This window comes from Hemiscyllium ocellatum, chromosome 12 (genome assembly GCF_020745735.1).
Source record: "Hemiscyllium ocellatum isolate sHemOce1 chromosome 12, sHemOce1.pat.X.cur, whole genome shotgun sequence".
In the NCBI taxonomy this organism is placed as follows: domain Eukaryota; kingdom Metazoa; phylum Chordata; class Chondrichthyes; order Orectolobiformes; family Hemiscylliidae; genus Hemiscyllium; species Hemiscyllium ocellatum.
Genome location: NC_083412.1, coordinates 65,815,340 through 65,839,432, shown reverse-complemented (window position 1 = coordinate 65,839,432; position 24,093 = coordinate 65,815,340). Strand labels below are relative to the sequence as shown.

General features: G+C 38.9%; 1 protein-coding gene across 1 annotated transcript in view; it reads right to left on the bottom strand.

Moving 5' to 3' along the window:
• LOC132820598 (suppressor of tumorigenicity 14 protein homolog) overlaps positions 1-24,093 on the bottom strand; it is a 63,416-nt gene that overhangs the window by 29,091 nt on the left and 10,232 nt on the right. Inside the window, exons 4-7 of the mRNA XM_060832803.1 lie at positions 23,230-23,300; positions 10,592-10,761; positions 9,874-9,909; positions 8,538-8,763 (exon numbers count right to left, since the gene is read on the bottom strand). Of these exons, the coding sequence (XP_060688786.1) occupies positions 8,538-8,763; positions 9,874-9,909; positions 10,592-10,761; positions 23,230-23,300 (503 nt within the window). The remainder of the gene's footprint in view (positions 1-8,537; positions 8,764-9,873; positions 9,910-10,591; positions 10,762-23,229; positions 23,301-24,093) is intronic.

Below are 24,093 nucleotides of genomic sequence, written 5' to 3'. Positions count from 1 at the left end.
CAAGTGTCCCAACATCTTTCCAATAGGAAGGAGACCAGAATTGCACGCAATATTCCAACAGTGGCCTAACCAATGTCCTGTACAGTGACAACATGACCTCTCCACTCCTGTACTCAATACTCAGACCGATAAAGGAAAGCATACCAAATGCCTTCTTCACTATCCTATCTACCTGTGACTTCACTTTCAAGGAGCTATGAACCTGCACTCCAAGGTCTCTTTATTCAGCAACACTTCCTAGGACCTTACCATTAAGACTGTCTGTGTGGAGTTTGCACATTCTCCCCATATCTGCGTGGGTTTCCTCCAGGTGCTCTGGTTTCCTTCCACAGTCCAAAGATGTGCAGGTTAGGTGAATTGGCCCATGCTTAAATTGTCAATTAGGTGCATTAGTCAGAGGGAAAAGGGTTTGGGTGGGTTACTCTTCGGAGGGTCGATTGTGGACCTGTTGGGCCGAAGGGTCTGTTTCCACACTGTAGGGAATCCAGTTTAATCTAATTAAATGTATAAATCATGCTGAGATTTGCTTTCCCAAAATGGAGCACTTCACATTTATCTGAATTAAACTGAGAAGTGGCAGATGACCACTTCTCAGCCCACTGGCCCATCTGATCAAGATCCTGTTGTAATCGGAGATAATCTTTTTCACTGGTGTCCACTACAACTGGTGTCATCTGCAAACTTACTTAGCAATGTTCTACATCATGCTTGCATTCTTGCTCAATAGGTAAGTAAAATTATTGGCAGGGCATATTGACAGCATTGAAATTTTAGATCCTGAAGTTTCTAGTATTTCCTTTTCATTTAACAGATTCCTGTAACAGTTATTTCCCCAAATCTAAATCACTTCATCAGTCAAAAGGAAAAAAAAGTGACAATAAAGACCACTATATTCTATAAGCTGACCGGCAGCATAGTGGCTCAGTGGTTAGCACTGCTGCCTCACAGTGCCAGGACCCAGGTTTGATCTCAGCCTCGGGCAACTGTCTGTGTGTGTGGAGTTTGCACATTCGCCCTGTGTCTGCATGGGTTTTTTCCGGGTGCTCCAGTTTCCTCCCATAGTCCAAATATGTGCAGGTCAGGTGAATTGGCCATAGTGTTAGGTGCATTAGTCAGAGCAAAATGGGTCTGGGTGGGTTACTCTTCAGAGGGTTGGTGTGGATTAGTTGGGCCAAAGGGCCCATTTCCACACTATAGGGAATCTAATCTAAAAGCATATAACGTCATATACACCTGACAATCAACAGGATTTAGTAAAAGTTTCGTTCCAAATATAAATATAAATTATCCTCCAGATTAAGGCGAGCAAGCAGGAAACAGTTATACTTATGTTGAGAATAGTTGTGCCATGTCCATCAAATTGAAGGATTTCAAGTGGTGATTAACAGTGTAAACTACCAGTTCCAAAAAAATAAGCTATATCCACCAGTGTCCAGGTTTAAACGCAACGCTCATCAAGTGGCCCTTACAGACAGCAGTCCTTTTGAGGAAGCTGTCTTCTTCAGACAGAAGGTGGATCAGAAGAGTTTGAAGGAAAACACAGGGAAGAATTCCTGAACATTTGGAAAGGAGAACTAGGGTCAAAGCAGCCTTCAAAATTAAGGTAATTGATTATACTTTGTGTCAACTGCCTATTCATCCTCATATCTGTGAGCCATCCTTAGTTGTCATAGCTTATACACTTGAATATATTAGTTACCTAAGCAGTAATTCAGATACGTGTGAACTTAGTAAAAAGTGAGAATCCCTTACAAGTAGTCAACTGATTATATTCAAGATTAGTGCTCACAAACAACTAAAATCTAACAATGGAAAAAAGATTGTACTTCAGAAAACCTAGCATGGTGAAACAAACCAACAATATAATAAAATGGCTGAAAACTGCATTTCAACCTCTTCCACATTTATGTTTCACCTATACTTGCACAATAAAAATATATGGCTTTCATTGTGTCTTCTGAATCACACCAGAACATACATACAGCAACAAAAACCTTCAATTGAAAACTATGCCACATCTTCAAATTATTTATACCTTAAAACCTTGATATAGAGCTAGTCCTCAGAGTGAAGAGGAACCCTTGACACTCCTGTTCATATCTGTCAGCCAAGTCTTCCTGATTGGACTAGATTAAGAGCACTAAGCAGGTAAATCATATTCTATGAGGCCCACCTGGCTGACCTTGTTACAATCACAAGCTCTAACTAAAGAAAATAATTCCATGTTATATTAATTAGTCGTGAAATTGAAACCAGTCGTTAGAGGGAATTATGAGAAACTGAAAAAAAACTCATATTCATTAAACCCAAGAACATTCATGCAATGAAAACAATTCTTACAAGTGTAAGGCTACACATTTATCATCATAAATTTCAAAAATCATTCATTAAGGCATATCCTTATGCCATGACATTTGAATGCATGGAAGAATCATTATTCATAAGCAAGAGATGTTAAGGGAGTGATAGTACCACCTAAGATGTCTAGAATCAGATGCTCAGTAACCTGAGGTTATCGATTGCACGAACAGGACAGTGTAAGGTGATTATAAGCATGAACTGTTTGAATCAATGGCACAAATATCTACTATAGTAGGGTTTCAGAGGAGGGGACAAATCATGTCCAGGAACCTGGTAGTGCAGTTTTCCCAAAGTGCCTTTCATTTTAACTCTATACAGTAACCTTTTTTTCCCGTTCCCGGCCTGAATGTCAGGATAATTGACAGGTATAGTTATGTTTTGGATGAAAGTGCTGGAAAAGGCTGCAGTTAAAAAACAGTTAGGTTTAGTAATGATTGGGAAATGTCATTTTCTGTGGGAGGGAGTGGGGGAATCAGGTTTAAGTGTTAGGGAAGGAATGCGAGGGTGTTTAAAAAGAGTGGAGGTATCAGCAGTGATCATCCTTCACCATTTCTGCTATTTCTTTCTTTTCCATTCAGCATTCTAAAAAGGCCAGTTCTCTCCATGACACCTTCGGCCACTTCTCAATCCCCTCAACAAATTGTCCCTTCCTCAAAGCATTTTCCATTCAAGTGCAGAAGATGTGTCATCTTTCTTTTCACCTTTTCTCACCGTCCAAAGTTTCAAACAGTCTTTCCAAATGAAACAGAAGTTTACACATATTTCACTCAGTTTAGAATACAAAATTCTCTGCTTAGTACATGGCCTGTGCCATGCTAGGGAGAAATAGTGGATAGGGTGCCTGTGTTGTGAAACATCTTAATTTAGTCTGTGATTGTGATTCTGATCTTTTAGTATATATCATTTTAAATTTCCACCTTGTTCTCACTCAGACATTTGTATCCCCAGTTTCCTGCAGAGTTAGAATGAAGCTCAAATCAAACTTTAGGAATGCCACTGACCGTTTAATTGATACTCTACAGCCTTCCAGAACCAATATTGAGTTCAGAGCATTGCCCTTTGATGTGAAGGGCAGTGCTTGTCACTGGCCACTGGCCACTTTTTCTATCTTCCTGATAGTGGAAATTGAATAAAGATTTGTGCACTTTGTGTCTCTCACTGTGTCTCACACCTGCACGCACACACCATGGGTACTGGGGAAAAATAAGCACTATCGCAGTTAGGCGGTAGTGTGGGGGTTAATTAATTAAAAAAACAAAAAAAAGTAAGGAAAAATAAGCAGAAGATTTGGGTGCTGGGAAAAAAATAAGCACTACTGCAACTAAAAACAAATTGAGTTCAACAGTTTTAGACTGAAATCTCTGTGCGTTCATTTTGTTTCTTGAGTCTGGTTTTCTCTTGATATTGCATTCAATCAGCAACTATTAATCGTTCTGCCAATCAGACCTACCCTAGACACACTATTGGTTTACTTTCTAAGGTTCATTTACTCTCAGGAGGTGTGCATCGCCGGTTGAGCCAGCATTTATTTCCCAAGTCCAATTGCACTTGGGAAGGAAGTGGCAAGTTGCTGCCTTGAAATATTGATGTCCATGTGTCGTAGTCATGATTTGGAGGAGCCTGTGTTAGACTGGGGTGGACAAAGTTAAAAATCACACAACACCTGGTTGTAGTCCGACAGGTGTATTTGGAGGCACTAGCTTTCGGAGCGCTGCTCCTTCATCTATAAGATCATAAGACACAGAATTTACAGCAAGAGTTTACAGTGTGATAAAACTGAAATTATATGTTGAAAAAGACCTGGATTGTTTGTTAAGTCTTTCATCTTTTAGAATGACTATGTTGGTTTCAGTTCTTTCATATGTAAATCCCAGAACTTATTTTTAGAAGTTACATTCTCAAGTGAACTTTAACAATAGGTGCCATGTCATCTCAGATAATGCATTGAAAGTGTGAGGTGCCCTGTGTGAGGCTGTCTGTGCCCCAGTGTTCAGACTGATTTTATTTCTAAAACAGGAATTTACAGAATCTTACATATGTTGGAGGTAGACTTGTAATGCTGTTAGTTAGGGAGTTACATGAATTTGACTTTCAGTGTCACTGAAGGAATAGTGATACAAAGAACAGTACAGCACAGAACCAAGCCAGTGCCAACACATAACAACTTTCTAAACTAAAACCTTTCTCCATTATGGAGTCTGTATTCCTCTGTTCCCTGCCTATTCAAGTAGGTGTCTGTAGGTGTCGGTTGCAACTGAATCAGCTTCCACAACTTCCTCTGGCAGCACAGTCCAGGCACATAATACCCTTTGTGTAAAAACCTTGCTCTCATATCTTTCTTGAATTTTTCTCCCTTTTACCATAAACCTACATTCCCTAGTGATTTACATATCTACCCCAGGAAAGAGATTCCGACCATCCATTCTATGTAAACATTTATCAGGTCACCCTTCTGTCTTCAATGTTCAAATGAAAACAAATAAAGTTTGTCCAATGTTTTCCCACAGCTAATAACTCTAAACCAGGCAACATCCAGTAAAGCTTTTCTATACCTCTCCAAAACCTCCAAATCCTTCGAGACAGTGTGGCAACCAGAACTGTATGCAGTATTCCAAATGTGGCCAAAATGAAGTTCTGTACCGCTGAAATATGACTTGTGCCAATTTTTATAGTCTAAGCCCCAACCATCAAAGCATACCACATGCCTTCCTGATTGCCATATCCACTTGTGTTGCTACTTTCAGGAAACGGTGGACCTGTATGCATGGATCACTCTGTTAATGCTTCTAAGGGTTCTCCCATTTACTGTATATTTCTGTCCTGCACCAGACCTTACAAAATATATCACCTTGCATTTGTCTGACTAAATTCCATCTGCCATTTCTCTGTCTAAGTCTCCAGCCTATCTACTTCCTACTGTGTCCTCTGGCAATCCTCCTCACTATCCGCAGCTCACCCCATTCTTTGAGTCATCTGCAAACTTACTAATTGTACCACCTACATTCTCCTCCATATCATTTATATATATGATATATTTCCAAATCTGAATTGTGATTGGCTTGGAAGGAAACTTCCAAGTGATAGCGGTGTTCCCATGTATCTGCTGCCCATGGTGTGATAGATAGTAGTGGTTGGGGTTTAGAAGGTGCTATCTATGGATTTTTAGTGAATTTCTGCAGAGTATCTTATAGATGACACAGCTGTTAAGAGTTGGTGGTAGAGGATCCGAATGCTTGTGGATGCGATGCCAATCAAGTGAGCTGCTTTACCTATGATTATGTTAAGCTTTAAGTGTTATTGAGCTGCACCCATCCAGGCATGTGGAGAGTATTCCATCAGAATCCTGACATGTGCCTTGTAGTCGGTGGACAGGTTTGGGGAGTCAGGAGGAGAGTTACTCACTGCAAGATTTCCAGCCACTGACCAGCTCTTGTAGCCATATTTATATGGCTAGTCGAGTTTAGTCTCCAATCAATGGTAACACCAAGAGATTTAATAATGGGGAATTCAGTGTTAGTGATATCGTTGAATTTCAAGAGGTGAAGATTAAATCCTTTCTTGTATTGCACTTGTATAGCCACCAGAACAATTTTCCTTTGTGCCAGGTATGACTCCAGAGATACCCCTCCCTCGCCTCCATAATTCATATTGTCTCCAGTTTTGCAAAGGCTCCTTTGTGTTACACTCATCATATATAACTTGATGACAAGGGCAGTTACACTCATATCACCTCTGGAATTCAGCTCTTTTACCCATGTTCGAACCAAGGCTGTCTTAAGGTCAGGAGCTGAGAGAACCTGGCAGAACTCAAACTGAGCGCTAGTGAGCAGGTTATTGCTGAACAAGTGCTAATCGATAGCACTGTTTATGACACTTTTCATCACTTTATTTAATGATTGGGAGAAGATCGATGGGATGGTAATTAGCTGGGTTGGATTTGTCCTGCTATGTGTGTTGAGGACATATCTGGGCACTTAGCTTCATTATCACTTGCTGTTTATACTGACTGGAATATAGTAATCTGGATGCGCCAGGTTGAAACCTCATTTTTAGGTATGCCTGATACTGCTTTTGACATACCCTCCTGCACTCTTCCTTGAACTAGGGTTGATCTCTTGGCTTGATGGTTATGATAGAGTAAAGGTATGCCTAGCCATGAGATTACAAACTGTGTAGGAGTAGTTTAGCTGCTGTTGATACACCACAGCATGTCATGGATATCCAGTGTCAAATTGCTAAATCTGTTCAAATTATATCCCATTTAGCATGGTGATAATATCACACACCATGATGGAGGATATCCTCAATGTGAAAATGGGACTCTTATCTCCATGAGGGCTGTATGGTGGTCACTATTACCAATACTGTCATGGATCTGGAGCAAGCAAATTGGCAAGGATGAGGTCAAGTATATATTTCCCTCATCACCTGCAGCGGACCCGGTCTAGCATTTATTTTCTTTAAGACACGACTGGCTCAGTTATTGGTAATGCTGCCGAACCAATTTTGGTGGTGGACATTGAAGTCACCCATCCAGAATACATTCTGCACCCTTGCCACCTCCCAGTTCTGTTCAATATGGAAGAGTAATGATCCATGAGTTGAATGGAGTGGTATATGGTCATCGGCATGATTGACCTGATTGGACTTCATGGGTTCTAGACTCAATGTTAAAAGCTTGTAGGGTGGATCCCTCCTGATTATATCCCACTGTATATCCCTCCTGGTGGAACAGGACATATCTAGGGATCACATTGGCACTGTTTTCTACATTGTTTCTTTGAGCATGACTATATCTAGCTGTTTCTTGTCTAATCATAGCAGCTTCCTTCCCTAAAGGATATTAGTGAATCAGATGGGTTTTTATAAGACAGAAACAGAAACTTCTGTAGAAACTCAGGCAGCATCTGTGTAGAGAAAAGAAAGTTATCATTTCAGATCCAGTGATCCTCTTCAGAACTGTGTCACTGGAAGAATGGTTGCTGGGTTCGATATGTTAACTCTGTTTTCTCTCCACAGATGCTACCAGACCTGCTGAGTTCCTCCAGCGACTTTTGTTTTTGTTTCTGATTTTTAGCATTCACCGTTCTTGGGTTTTTATAATAATCACCAGTGGTTACATGGGCATCATTAGATTGTTTAATTCAAGATTTTTTTGAATTCAAATTCCAACTTCTTCCTTTGTGTGATTCAAAGCTGGATTCCCAGCACGTTTCTTGGAAATCTGGATTACCACTTCAGTGATAATACTGCTCACCAACATCTCTTTATTTGCCCCAGTATCACTTCTTCAGCACAAAAACTCTGTTAAGTAGCATCACTAGTATGTACATTTTTAGCGAGGAGACAATTCAATATCTTAAGCTGGCTCTGCTATCTAACAAGATCATGGCTGATCTTTTGTTTCAAAATCCACATTTCCATCTACCCCGACAATCTTTGATTTCCTTGCCAAACAAGAATTTATTTATCTCAGCCTTAAAAATATTGAATGGCTCTACTTCCATCGCCTACTGTAACTTTAAAGGCACACAAGCCCAGAGAGAAGATCTCTTCTCCTCTCAGTCCTAGAAGGGTAATCCTCATTATTTAAACTCCCTAATACTAGACTGACCAAGAAGAGTAAATACCCTTTCCAGATCTACCTTGTCAAGACAGTTCGGAATCTTAAACACATAAATCAGGTTATTGGTCATCTTTTCTCTCCAGTAAGGGAACAATTTAAACTGTAGTTTTTATTAAACTAGACAACTATAACATGTTGGCATGATTTGGAGATGCCGGTGTTGGACTGGGGTGTACAAAGTTAAAAATCACACAGCACCAGGTTATAGTCCAACAGGTTTAATTGGAAGCACTAGCTTTTGGAACACCACTCCTTCATCAGATCATTGTGGATTACACAATTGTAAGACACAGAATTTAAAGCAAAAGTTTACAGTGTCAACTTTTGCTATAAATTCTGTGTCTTACAATTGTGTACTCCACAACGACCTGATGGAGTGGCGCTCTGAAAGCTAGTGCTTCCAATTAAACCAATTGGACTATAACCTGGTGCTTTGTGATTATTAACTTTATAACATGTTGGATAAATTCATAGTCTACAATACAAAAGCTCAAAATTACAAATCGATGTCATATTGATCTACTGCAAAATTTCTCTAAATGACACGTACTTACTAACAGTTTGCTTAGAATCTGGGATCCACGTATTATACATTGTCACATTCACATCAGTGCAGATGGATCCTTCAGCTTCAGTTGAAATTACAGTTTTGATGAAGTGATCACTTTGTCCCTGCACCAGCCAATACGTGTTGTTGTTTTTGCTGCAGTTCCCTAACTTTAGTGAACCAAATGTCTTTTCTTTGCTCAATAATAGAACATGTAACACACATTGACCTGAAAAGACACAAGCAGACCTTAAGGAATTAGCATATTTACATAATCTATTCCAGTGTGTAGACTAACTAAATCTTCTTAGCTGTATAATTTTCATCCTGAACTAAGGAACAAAATTTCATCACAACTGCATTTATGTGCAATAATGGTGTTTTCCGATTTGCAGCAAAGTTATGTTAGTGGAGCAAAAGCAGGACCTAGGACATTCTTGACCTATGTTGCTCAAGATGATCAACAAAACATATGTTTATGTAAGGCAATTAACAAATAAAAATGAGCTAAAACACTTCTGAAGAATAAAGTAAACTCTATTGTGAACAAATTATTTCCAGTCAGAAGGGAAGTAAGCAGCTGAGAACTGATTATGTATTGCAGCATTTCAATCAGTCCTCAATTGTTACTATGATCTCATCTGACTTTCACTTTTGAGGTTCAGGGAGACTGGGAAACCATAATGTGTCACTAAGTTGCAAGTCAGTTGAAATATCATTTATCATGTTAACAGGTAATCAGGATTTCCCAAAGGGTGTTACAAATAGGATAGTGCGGTCCAGTTCAAATGTGGAGCCAGCTTCCCTACATGTTGATATTTCCACTGGCATTAACAGAGTCTGCCCCACTCCACTCCACAATCCCCTTCACAACTTTCATCCAAATCAGATAGTGTTCCTCTAGATTAGAATCTCTAAATAGAATCTTATAGTATAAAAGGGGACATTGGTCCACCAAGTCTGTATTCATCCTTCTTAGTCTCAAATTGCTGCTGTTTCCCCACAGCACTGAAACTTATTTTTATTCTAATCAATACCAAATTCTTCTTGAGCAACACGATTGAATCTCCTTAAAGAATCCATTTCGGCAATGCATTCATGATTATAACAACACCATACCCCCAAAACATCTAACTTTCCCCAACCCACTTTTTAAATTAATTGTGTGGAGAAAATGCTGACATAATCATTTATACTTCAAAATCAGTAATTTAATATATATTATGGTCAAAAGTATGATATAAATTCAATTATTATTTAATTTTGATGACTTCTACCCAACCAAATTTAGATTCTGTGCTTCCTTCTCTGAAAATTGCCTTACACTTCAGCCACTTACCAGTTTTCAAGCTTCGAACATATCCGTCATTAGCAACTGTAAAATGCCAAAATACAATTCAGTCATTAAAAAAAACAAGACACTTTCACTTTTAAGCATTACCTACATCATCACTTGTTCTCATCCACAAAGAAAATGAATATATGGTTAAAAGAAGAACCCATAAGAAAAGAAGTGTGTAAATTACAAAAGTGAAATATAGTACAAATGGTTGAGTCAGATTTATTCTATATGCAGTTTTGTACTTTACAGCTCTATTATTTAAAGACTGCTTTTAAATGTTTTGCAGAAGCTTGAATCTTAGTCATTGTACTGTCTGTAAAGCATAATAATCACAAGCCATACTAGATTACGATAATGTATTTTAATTCACCTACATGTAACCTAACTACAATTCACAAGGTAGATAAAGAGGTGAAAATTATTTGGCTTATTTCATATAATTTAGCCAGAAATACCTCATGATTTTACTATCACCTCATCAAAAAAGATGACCACAAGTTCAAAAGGGACATACAAAGTTGGTAAATTTAGAATAGAAAGTAGCATTTTTGGGTGCTACATTCAATCCTATATTCCAAAAGTAAAATTTAAACATTACAAACCACAACATTATAACATAGTTTAGTTTAAGGCTAAACCAAGCTGGTAGTCAAGGGTATAAGTTTTCTTCTGTAACCTTGGCTGGATTTATACAGTATATAAATTAAGTGCTTACCCTGTAGTGTGACAGAAGATGGTACAACTTCCATATTCTTTGCCGTTCCATCAAGGTAAAGATGTTGTCGTAATACATTTAATAGTATTCCCACACTTAATGTATATTTAATTAAAAGGTCATGTTCTTTTGGCAATGCAAATTGCAACCAGAAATATGTAGTAACGTTGCTGCAAATAAAAAGATCAATGTCAGAAAAAAAGTTAATATCTCCTTCATCAAACAAAATAAATAATCTATTGAAGTTTAAATAGGGGTCAGTTAATGAGTAGTTGATTAACTCAAGACTGTTCTGTCAATTTACAGGTAGGTAGCACTTTGGTGATAGTGACCATAATTCAGTTATGTTTACAATCACAATGGGTAGGGATAAGTATATACACCACAGAGAAAGAGGCAAACCTGGGAGAAAGGAAGTAATGATGCGATTAGGATAGATTTAGAATGCATAGGATGGGGAAGGAAACTGTAGGGGATGGACACTTTTGAAATATAGAGCTTATTCTAGGAATATTGCGTGCAATTCTGGTCTCTTTCCTATTGGAAGGTTGTTGTGAAACTTGAAAGGGTTCAGAAAAGATTTATAAGGATGTTGTCAGGATTGGAGGATTTGAACTATTGGGAGAGGCTGAACAGGCTGGGGCTGTTTTCCCTGGAACGTCGGAGGCTGAGAGATGATCTTATAGAGGTTTACAAAATTATGAGGGGCATGGATAGGATAAATAGGCAAAGTCTTTTCCCTGGGGTCAGGGAGTCCAGAACTAGAGGGTATAGGTTTAGGGTGAGAGGGGAAAGATATAAAAGAAACCTCACTGTACATCTCTATGACTCTATGGACAGTTACTGCGGCTCCTTGGTAAGTATATACCTATCAGGCAGGGAGGTGGTTGCCGAGAGAGGGAGCCATGGTTTACTAAAGAAGTTGAAACTCTTGTCCAGAGAAAGAAGGCTAATGAGAGGATGAGGTGTGAAGTTTAGTTAGGGGGCTTGAGAGTTATAAGTTAGCCAGAAAAGATCTAAAGAGAGGGTTAAGAAGAGCCATGAGGAGACATGAGAAGTTGTTGGCAGATAGGATCAAGGAAAACCCTAAGGCCTCCTATAGATGTATCAGGAATAAAAGAATGACTAGAATAAGTTTAGTTCCAATTAAAGATTGTAGTGGAAAGTTGTGTGTGGATTTTGAGGACAATGGGGAAGCACTTAATGAATACTTTTCGTCAGTATTCACATTGGAAAAGGGAAATGTTAGTGAGAATACAGAGATACAGGCTACAAGATTAGATAGGATTGAGGTTGACAAAGGGGAAGTCTCAGCAATTTTGGAAGATCTGAAAAAACCCCGGGCCAGATGGGATTTATCCTCGGATTCTCTGGGAAGCCAAGAAGGAGTTTGCAGAGCCTATGGCTTCGATCTTTATGTCATCATTGTCGACAGGAGTAGTGCCAGAAGACTAGAGGATAACAAATGTTGTTCTCTTGTTTAAGAAAGGGAGTCAGGCTAACCCTGGCATTTGTAGGCTAGTGGTTATGGGTATGATGTTGGAAAAGGTTATAAGAGATAGGATTTATAATCATCTGGAAAGGAATAATTTGATAGTCAACATGGTTTTGTGAAGGGTAGGTTGTGCCTCACTAATCTTATTGAGTTCTTAGAGAAGGTGACAAAACAGGTGAATGAAGGTAAGGTGGCACAGTGGTTAGCACTGCTGTCTCACAGCGCCAGAGACCCGGGTTCAATTCCCGACTCAGGCGACTGACTGTGTGGAGTTTGCATGTTCTCCCCGTGTCTGCGTGGGTTTCCTCTGGGTGCTCCGGTTTCCTCCCACAGTCCAAAGATGTGCGGGTCAGGTGAATTGACCATGCTAAATTGCCCGTAGTGTTAGGTAAGGGGTAAATGTAGGGGTATGGGTGGGTTGCGCTTCGGCGGGTCGGTGTGGACTTGTTGGGCCGAAGGGCCTGTTTCCACACTGTAAGTAATCTAATCTAATCTAGGTGGTTGATGTGGTGTATATGGACATCAGTGAGGCATTTGATAAATTTCCACACGATAGGCTATTTCACAAAATACCAAATATCGGGATTGAAGGTGATTTAGCGGTTTGGATCAGAAATTGGCTAGCAGAAAGAAGACAGAAGGTGGTGGTTGATGGGTAATGTTCATCCTGGAGCTCAGTTTCCAGTGGTGTGCTGCAAAGATCTGTTTTAGGGCCACTGTTGTTTGTATTTTTATAAATCATCTGGAAGTGGGCGTAGAAATATGGGTTAGCAAAGTTGCAGATGACGCTAAGATAGGCAGAGTTGTAGATAGTGCCGAAGGATGTTGTGGATTACAGGGGTATATAGATAAGATGCAGAGCTGGTCTGAGAAGTGGCAAATGGAGTTTAATGCAGAAAACTGTGAGATAGTTCACTTTGAAAGAAGTAACAGGAATGCAGAGTACTGGGCTAATGGTAAAATTCTTGATTTGAAGATGCTGGTGCAGGGGGCTTACACCTTCAACATCTTAACATCTTATCTGGGCTGACACCAATTGTTACAGTTAACCTGAGAATGTAATTTTTAAAAAAGGTTTCGTGATTTACATATGAAAGAAGTGAAACTATCATGGTCATTCTAACAGATGAAAGGCTTAACAAACAATCAAGGTATTTTTCAATGTATAATTTCAGTTACATCACACTGTAAACTTTTGCTATAAATTCTGTGTCTTACAATTGTGTACTCCACAACCGCCTGATGAAGGAGCAGCATTCCAAAAGTTAGTGCTTCCAATTAAACCTGTTGGACTACAATCTGGTGTTGTGTGATTTTTAACTTGGTAAAATCCTTGACAGTGTAGATGTGTCCACAGTGCACCTGTGTCCAGGTGCATAAATCCCTTTAAGTTGCCACCCAGGTTGATAGGGTTGCGAAGAAGGCATATGGTGTGTGGGCATTTGATGGTAGGGGGATTGGGTTCGGAGCCATGAGGTCATACTTCAGCTGTACAAGACACGAGTAAGGCCACACCTGGAGTATTGCGTGCAGTTCTGGTCACCACATTATGGGAAGCATGTGAAAGCTTTGGAAGGGATTCAGAGGAGATTTACTAGGATGTTGCCTGGTATGGAAGGGAGGTCTTATGAGGAAAGAATGAAGGAACTGAGGCTGCTTTAATTGGAGAGAAGAAGGTTGAGAGGCGACTTAATTGAGACGTATAAGATATTCAGAGGGTTACATAGGATGGACATTGAGATCCTTTTTCTTCAGATGGTGAAGGCTAACGCAAGGGAACATAGCTTTAAATTTAGGGTTGATAGATTTAGGACAGTTATTAGGGGTGGTTTCTTTACTCAGTGAGTAGTAGGGGCATGGAATGGCCTGCCTGAAACAGTAGTAGACTTACCAACATTAAGGGCATTTAAATGGGCATTGAACATATGTATGGATAATAATGGAACAATGTAGGTTAGATGGGCATCAAATAAATTTCACAGGTCGGCGCAACATCGAGAGCTGAAGGGCCTGTACTGTGCTGTAACATTCTATGTTCTGTGTTCTATAATGATAGGGACCAGAGAGGACTCAGCTGAAATCTCTGGTCTAGTCAGCTCATTTCAACTCGAGTAATAGTAGACACCATCCTGGGTTTGTAAAGGAGAAAAAAATCAAATCGTTGATCCTGATTCAGATTGCATCAACAATTGCTCAATAGTATAATACGTACTTAAACATCATGTGAGAATTGAGTCAGACTGAAGTATGATTCTCTCATGAAAATTAGTCTGCAAATATTTACTGTCAAATAAGAACGTAGGCAGTAGCTGTTTGAGAAAGATACTGTAGAGAATTTGTATCAATGAAACTTCACTTTAATGTACATGACATCGGATGATATGATGGACAAGCAAATGGAATGTTGGCAAGAATGATTTATTAACCTTAAAGACAAAAGAGTAGGTAATATACTGTCATTGTATTAGAAATTTATAAATTAGTATCTAATGGATATCTTTCAGTATGGGAAATGAATAACCATTTTGTGAAAGAAAAGGGAAAGATTATAAGGAATTATAGGGAAACTAGAAATTCTGAACACTTTATATAAACAAACTGCAAAACACAGGCATAATTTAGAATTCTGTAACCTGGAACTAGAGCAAAAAGTTTATCATTTCTTCAGTCGTGTTCCAAAAGTAGTTTCTCTGTGGAACTCATTGCAACAGAAGGCTATGGAGACTAAGTCAGTTAGTGTACTTAAGACAAATATAGATAGATTAATGTTTAGCAATGGCATCAAGGACTATGGGAAGAAGGCAGGAGAATGGGGTCAAGAAACATATCAGCCATGACTGAATGGTGGAGCAAACTGGACAGGCCAAATGCCCTTTCTCTGCTGCTATATTTTACTGTCTAATGAGGTACTATGTATGGCCTTAAACCAACTGGTGAAAGTTCAGCAGCATACATTGTTCCATACTGGGTGTCAGGTAGCAGAATTTGTCTGTGTACATAATGAGTTATATCCTTATGTTGATAACGCTTCTTCCTGGAGATTTCTTCCCTTTTCCAGCAGGGCTCCCTTGCCCCCTGTGCATTTTGCTCCTTTTACCAGTCTTCTTGTATTCCAAAGAGGAGCTTATGATTGCCCAAATTATGGAGGCAACATTAGCGATGCAGAGAGGTTTTTACTTTGTTCATGTAGCTTAGAAAAGAAAATCTGCCTTCCCAACTCAGTCCAGCCTATGGAAGTACAGGAGTTGGGAGGTCATGTTGCGGCTGTACAGGACATTGGTTAGACCACTGTTGGAATATTGCGTGCAATTCTGGTCTCCTTCCTATTGGAAGGATGTTGTGAAACTTGAAAGGGTTCAGAAAAGATTTACAAGGATGTTGCCAGGGTTGGAAGATTTGAGCTATAGGGAGAGGTTGAATAGACTTGGGCTGTTTTCTCTGGAGTGTCGGAGGCTGAGGGGTGACCTTATAGAGGTTTACAAAATTATGGGTGGCATGGATAGGATAAAAAGACAAAGTATTTTTCCTGGGGTGGGGGAGTGCAGAACTAGAGGGCATAGGTTTAGGGTGACGGGGAAAGATATAAAAGAGACCTGAGGGGCAACTTTTTCATGTAGAGGGTCGTATGTGCATGGAATGAGCTGTCAGAGGATGTGGTGGAGGCTAGTACAATTGCAACATTTAAAATGCATCTGGACGGATATATGAATAGGAAGTTTGGAGGGATATGGGCCAGGTGCTGGAGGTGGGACTAGATTGGTTTGGGATATCTGGTTGGCATGGACAAGTTGGACCGAAGGGTCTGTTTCCATGCTGTACATCTCTATGATCCACAGCAATGCAACTGCTGTTTGAATTGAGCTCACAAATCACTCAGATATATACAAGATAGTGGTTCATCACCATCTTAAGGGCATTTAAAGATGGTCAATAAATTTTGGTCCTGCCAGTGATACTAACATCCCTAAAATGAATTAGAAACAAAACAAAGGCAGTAGCAATCTATCAACAGAAACTCAAAATTAGCTAATTAATACTTTTAAATAGTAGATTGTCCTTTCTGCTCCTGAGCATGTGTTCAGTTGTGCGCAATTAAGAGATGGTGTTAACTTGAATAATGTTATGGGGATGGAATGCTTTATTTCCCCCTTCAACTCCATTTTGATTTAGTCGCCTGCTTCTTTCCCTCAACCCCCTTCACTTTTTAATGACAGCATTGCCCTGAACAGGCTTTGCTTATAAATGTTTCATGAGTCATATGTCTATTTTCCTGGTGGTGGAAATAATGAATATTAAAATATATATACAATGACGTATTTTTACTATGTCACAATGTATTAAAAAAAACATGCATTGCTACGGGTGCTTTTGGGAAAATATAAGCATTACTGTTGGGTCCTCTTGGGTGCAGTGGTACAAAAAAGGACTATTGATCAAGGGTTATTCCCAATTCAGCCGGTTTTATATCCAGTTCTATCTAATTAAAAGCTCCCAGGTTTTCTTGGTAGTGGAAAAAATACTTGAGTAATGTTAGCATTCTTGTGGCAGTGGTAATGTCCTGACTCTGGCTCAGAAAGTCCAATTTCAACTCCATGTAGGTGTGTCACAACATGCCTGCGTAAGTTGATGTTAACATTATATTTGAAGACATCTTGAGTAATGTTGAAGGCTTTTGGGGGACATTGGTAGTGTCCCTCCCTCTGGGCCAGGAGGCTTGGGTTCAAGTCACACCTGTTCCAGAGGTTCTAATACCAGCTCTGAAAAGATTGATTTGAAACGATAAACTTGAGTGCTGAACTCCCACTGGCATTGAACCAGCATGTGATATCACAATTTGCCTACAGTACCAGATGTTCAATCAATGTATGTGTCCCATCACCCACACCAAAATGGCATCTGATGCAATTTGCACCAAAGTGTACATGTACACTGTGGATGTGATTTTGAATGTTTAAAAGGCCACTTACAGCATGCAAAAATATGTGTGCTGTAAATCCAAAGTTTGTGTCACAGCCTTTGATTCAAAAAAGCAGTGTCCAATATTACAATTGAATTTGATCAAGTATATCTAGGCTACTTAAACTAAGATGACAAGTTGACTGAGGAAAGAACATAGAGTAATAGAGTCACGCAGCATGGAAACAAACCTTTTGGTCCAACTCATCCACGCTGACCAGATATGTTAAACTGATTTAGTCCCAATTGCCAGCATTTGGCCCATATCCCTCTAAATCCTTCTGATTCATGTACGCTTCCAGACACCTTTTTAAATGTTGTAATTCATGATGATCACAGATGACTTACTACAGTGAGTCCCAGAAGAGAAACCATGGTCAGTGAAACGCTTGACTGATTAACACTGTAGTAGTGGCTGACAAATCCTAGCCTACTTATACTGGCCAGTTAAAAATATTAAAACAGGTTTATTTCATGAAACGTTAGACAGGATGTGACAGAAGCTTGCAGATGATATATAGAAATAAAGAACCCTGATTGCACCCTCAGGAGAAAACTGAACTGCTAAAGATAGTGATCAGCAGTTAGACTTTGCCCTTCACTGTTTTATTGACTCTAGCAATATGTTTTTAGACCAGAATACTAAAGATTCCAGTATATTTCTGTCCAATAAACCATAGATACTGTAACCCAATATTTCTGTCCATGGCTCAGTTTATAACTAGATGATAATGGGTAAGATTCATGTTAATTGGTCCAATCCACATGCTGAACTCTCCACAAGGGATTCTTAACCCTTCCTGCCTCCTCTGTGTGACGACTGCTCAACTGGAAGTAGAGATGCACCCGTTAACTGTGAGAGTGATGACCCTTATCCCTTTCTAAATCTAGATGCCACAGGGCAACGTTGCTGCATGTCTTCAAGGAATCACAATAAAATTTCAATCCATTGTTACTAACACTCAATGTGCAAACTCTATGTTGCAAGGAAGTGGCGAGCATAGTTCTCCATTTGGTTTACTGCTAACTTCACCACTGCAAATAATTTCCTACTATAATTGTTGGGCCAGGAACTGTATCTTACTGACATCATCAAGCATGTGAGTTATCAGAGTCTGACATACCTTACTTAATAAAATGCTATTCAAAGTGTGACATACATTGGAATGGTATTGAGTATTAGAGAGTCATTTACATATCACAAGTGCTGTTTGATTAAAACATGCAAGCATTAATTATTTGACAAAAAAAAAATCTGCTTCTGCTCTGAATCCCAGTTGCTCAGGAAGAAGCATTTCTTTGCATGGTCTAACCTAGAAACACCACTTCGTGATTAGTTTTCCTTTCTTTCACAGAGGAAAGAAATACAGGTAAACAAGTAATGATTAACTTCAGTCTGCATTGTTTTGACCTGTGACATTCATATCAGATGTTGCCGCATTTGATTTTCCAGCAACTCCAGATGCTAAATATGTATGTTAGATACACACTTCTCGATCTCCAAACATCAGTAAATACAGTATCACTCAAAATATCCTCACTACAAAAGAATGTTTAAAATGAAGCTCCCACCCAGTGGAGGCAGTGGTTTTGTACATTCCTAATCTGTGTCACTACCCACATATGCTGCAGCTCAAAGGGAGGGCAGTCTGTCAGGTTAGAACATTATTACTTATATTCTTCTGTTGACCAATCAATGTATATCGTTAAAGCAGATGGCCAATGATGGAAATCTAGGTTAATTTTCAATAGCTACCATGGCAGCTGTTTCCTGCTTAAAGTTATGATGTTGAATTAGAGATATATATAAATATATATAGAGAGAGAGAGAAGTACTGTCACCAATGAGGCTATAGTACTGTGAGAAACTCAGTAAACTAGCTAATTTACGACATTTTTGGCTGTAGATTATAAACAAAAGAAAAATTTGCTGCATTCATTATTCAAATTAGGAGCTGCTTTTCCTAGTATACTAAGTTATGCTCAGCTGGTTATTCTAGAATCCCATGTCAAAGCATTAATCCTCAGATTTCAGATAAAGTACTGAAAAAGGCATTGCAAGTGCAGTTTTAGTAATGAGCATAGGAACGTGGTGAACATACACTTGCACTTATTTGAAATGTAAAAGGGGAAAAAAAGAAAGAGCTTTTTCAAACCCTTTGTACAGCTATGTACTGCTGAACTCTCTAAAGGGGGGGTCCTGCATCCCCCTTGTGATGACTGCTCAACTAAAAATAAAGATACACCCAATAATTGTGAGAATGATGATCCTAAACCCCTCCAGATCAATATTAGTGCATGTCTTCAAGGAATCACAACAAAATTTCAATCCATTGTTACTGACACTCAGTGTGCTAACTCAATGTTGCAAGCCCAAAGTTCTCCATTTGGTTTACTGTTAACTGCACCCTATGCAGATAATTTCCTACTATTATTGTTGTACAAAGTCCTTCTTTCCCCACCTCTAACACCAGATGTGAAGATTGTTTTGGCTCTATTGCTTCCTGTCCCTCCTTCCTCTGCCTAGCTCCATTGAAATATTTTTTTAAAATTCTGAAACATACTTTTGACCATCTATTCAAATTATCTGAGCATGACCCTATCCGCTGTTTTGGTCTGGAAATACAAATTTGAAATGTATGTTTTAATAACCATTTAATATCACCATTCAAATTATGAACATAATTTAATTCATTTTCATATTATTGTCCATATCAAAAATTATTTCAGATACGCAGGCCAAGATTTTCAACTAGGCATGCAGTTGTTATTCCAGTCTAGATGAGAGTCGTGCAGGGACATCCCATGGAAACTTCATCATGGCAGACTCTGAAAGAATTCCACTGGGCCTCTACCCTGGAACCTTCCAAATATCTCCCTATAAATCAGAGAATTCGGAGGGTTCCAGTGAAATTAAGTAAATTGTTATTCAGGAGAAGTTAGATTATTAAATACATAATCCAACTCCTGAATAACTCTATACCGACCCCATTGTTGCTTAACACACACCCAAATATATCCGATTTCTCCCATCCATCTCCACTTATCCTAAAACACTCCATCACTTATATATCCTCCAACCCTGTGCTACTTTGCACCCTGGCACTCTAAACACTTGGCACACTACCCCTTCTTACTTGGCATCCTTCCTATCATACAGCATGCATCCTAATACCTGGCCCCCTAACTCTTCCCACCTGGCATTCTGTACTCTGGCAACCTACTCTGTATCCAGCTGGCCACCTACTTACCTGGCATCACACTTTTGCAGAAGATTGTCACTTCTTGGAAACTATGCTCCCTTGCAGATGTTCCACACGTATTAATCACTGGGCCAATGCCATAACAAGCACTGACTCTGGTTTTGAAAGCCACTGGTGCACACAGATTTAAGAGACGTACGCAGCATAAAAATACATTCACAGGGAAGTTTGCTTGGAGCGTCTGATTCAAAATTTGTTTGTTAAAATGTGGTTCAGACAGTATCAAAAGACCAGAAACATGCCAAACTTTCCTCACAATCTTCCCTCTACTTTTATTGTTTCTCAGTTTAATTTCACTTATGTTCATACCTTGTGTCAAGTTTGTTTTAATGGTGTCTTCCATTAAGTCGTATAATGGTGTCAATGGTAGCAAAGTATGTCTCACAAGTTTATAAGCTATATTTGCTTCTCTGTCATTTTTTTTTCATTTTACTGCATTGTTTGTTCTTTATTGTAACATTATGCTCTCTTTATGTTGCAACATTGTTGTGTAATAAAGTCGAAAACAGTGATGATGTGAAACTCAATTCTTTGAAACTGTAGGCTGGCTTCTGCAGAATTGCGCCAAAATATGGTATAAACAGCTGTTTAAAAATGAAAAACCACTTTTTTTTTGCTCACCAGCTGTGGAAAGTCTATATAAATGCGCAACTGCAGCGTTTTTATGATTAGTATTTGCTGAATACTGATATACTGGTGGTCAAGATAGTAACGATGTTAGAACTACACCCATCAACCATTGCCACCAGAATCATTGTGGAAAAATACCTGCATGCAACCTGTCAAGTTCTGTTCTGAAAGTCAGGAGAAGCTTCAGCACAAAAATGGATGGCTCAATCATTTTTGATCTACTCCTGAATAATACTTGAAACAACAGGTTTGATAATGCATTTTATCTTGAACGAGTATTTGTGAATCCATGCAAATTATGGGTTTCATATTTTTAGCATTGTCACATTCTGTGGCTAGATGACTTTATATTATACCATGTTCAATAGTTTTGCATGGAAATATCATTTGTATTTTATTTGCTAATTCAGGAAAAACAGAAATGATTAAAATGACAATTGGCTAAGCCTGCTTAGATATGTAAGTAGGAATAAATAGTGGCTAAAAAAATCCCCATTTTATTGAACAGACACTCAGCTTATAAGAATTTAACTTGCTTTTACTATCTAAGATTCTCAGATTTCCAATTAGCTGAATATCTGAATGTGCAGTATAAAAGTCACAGAGAAATAGAGATCAGGAACATCACACATTCTACAACTGTTTGTACTGAAATAAAAACAGGAAGTGCTGAAAATACTGCAAGTCAGGCAACATCTACTGAGAGAGAAACAGCAATAGTATTTCAGATTGATTTTTTGTTTGTCAAAACCACTTCAGTAATTCTGATTAAAAATTATCAACCTGAAACATTTGCTGTGTTTCAATGCCCACAGATGCTTTCCAACCTATTATACTTTTCCAGAACATTTTGTTTTTACGTAAGATTTCTAGCATTGAAAATATTTTGCTTTGTTGTGATGTGTGCTCAGCTTACCAAACCTAGCTAAGATGATTTTGAGTTCTTGTAAGTGCCTTAGGTTCAAACGCAGTGATCAGAAGAAAATCCATAGTTACTATTCCTGATTGATTTCAGCAGTGTCACTGGCTACATGGGGTATTTTCCTAAGACAGGATAGCTCATGGGCTATCAAGTTCACACTGCAAGTAATCTAATCTAAAAACATGCCAGTAAGTGATGAAGAGACAAAGGTAAGTGAGGATGTGGAAACAATTATTATTCATGAAGAGCTAGTGTTGGGTAAGCTAATGGAGCTAAGGATAGATAAGTCTTCTGGCCTAGATGTAATGCATCCCAGGTCACTAAGAGAGATAGTGGGAGAAATAGCAGATGGACTGGCAGTAATTTTCCAAAATTCGCTGGACTCTGGGACAGTCCCAGCAGTTTGGAAAATAACAAATGTGATGTGACTGTTTAAAAAGGGAAGTAGACAAAAGATGGGGAATGAAGGACCAGTGAGCTTAACCTGTAGTGGGTAAGATGCTTGAGTCTATTATCAAGGAAGAAATAACAGGTCATCTCAAAACATTGTCCCATTGTACAGACGCAGCATGGGTTCATGAAAAGCAGGTCATGCTTCACAAATCTTTTGGAATTCAATTAAGACATTTCAAGCAAGGTGGACAACAGGGATCCAGTAGATGTGGTGTACCTAGATTTCCAAAGGCCTTTGACAAGGTGCCGCATATGAGCCTGCTGTATAAGGATGCATGGTATTAGGGGTAGATTATTAGCTTGGAAAGGGAAGCGCAACCCACCCAAACCCATTCCCCTACATTTACCCCTTCACATTATGTGCAATTTAGCATGGCCAATTCACCTAACCTGCACATTTTTGGACTGTGAGAGGAAACCGGAGCACCCGAAGGAAACCCACACAGACACGGGGAGAATGTGAAAACTCCACACAGTCAGTCACCTGAGGCAGGAATTGAACCTGGGTTTCTGGCACTGTGAGGCACCAGTGCTAACCACTGTGCCACCGTGCCGCCCACAGTTATTAGTACCCTCCATTGTGAAGACTGATGCAAAGTACCTGTTCAATGCCTCAGCCATTTCATCTATCGTCTGATCAAATTGCAGGTGGATTGCGGTGTGGTGTTTGGTGTTGGGGGAACAGTCATTTAACAAACAACCATTCAACAAAACTTAATAAATAATCAGCAAGATGGACGATAGGGGCCCCTAATGATATATATCACTATTTTTCTCATTCTGTTGACTTTAAAGCAATGTAAAACTGGAATGATGTACATTGACACAAGCATTTCCAAAAAAGGTGTACATTTGTGTGTCAATCATTTTAGGATAAACACTGATAACAAGCCATTAATAATAACATATTTTGTCTTACCTGCATGAGAACACACCACTATCCACAAAATAATATCCAATTGCTGGAGATTTGTTATATAGTTGCCACAGCTAAAAACAGAGAAAAAACTTCTGTATTAAGCACTGAAGATCAAAAATTCAAAAGGAAATAGCAGAACTTAAAAATGCATTTTTTTAATAAGGCAATAATGTAAAGGAGTCAACTCTCTAACTTGGTTGACACAAAAATTCACAAAGGGAAGGTTGCTAATTAGTTACAATATCATCAGGAGAATTGTCATTAAACCCCAAAATCTTTCTAATCATGCAGTCTGATCTTTGCCACCTTTCTTAACTTTGCTATTGTATTGCAATATAGATGTAACACAGTATAGTACACAGTTATGTCAAAGTATCAGAAACAAATGGTTAAGTTACAATATAGGCTTCAGAGGTACCTAAATCCAAGAATTTCAGTTTTTGCACCAAACATTGAAAGCCTTATTACACTAGTTCAATCTAATGCACACAGCACGGAATTGTGGAATTGACTAAATTATGGAATTCCAGATTTGCTTTCATCAATATATGCATGGAAACAGAATTGACAGAGGGCTACCTTCTGAGATGGCCATCTACAAACAGTAAAAGGAATTGGCCAAGGAAATAATCTCTGGACACTTCAGAGGTGGCAATAACTGATACTGCTTGAGATCTGTGATTGTATTAAGATATGTGGAGCCATATGGAACTCAGGGTAAATAAATAGTGATGTCTTGAAAAAAGTCCATATTACAGAAGAGGAGGCGCTGGAGTCCTTTGAACATATAAAGATAGATAAATCCTGGGACTTGATCAAGTGTATCCCAGGACACAGTGAGAAGCTAAGGAAGAAATTGCAAGG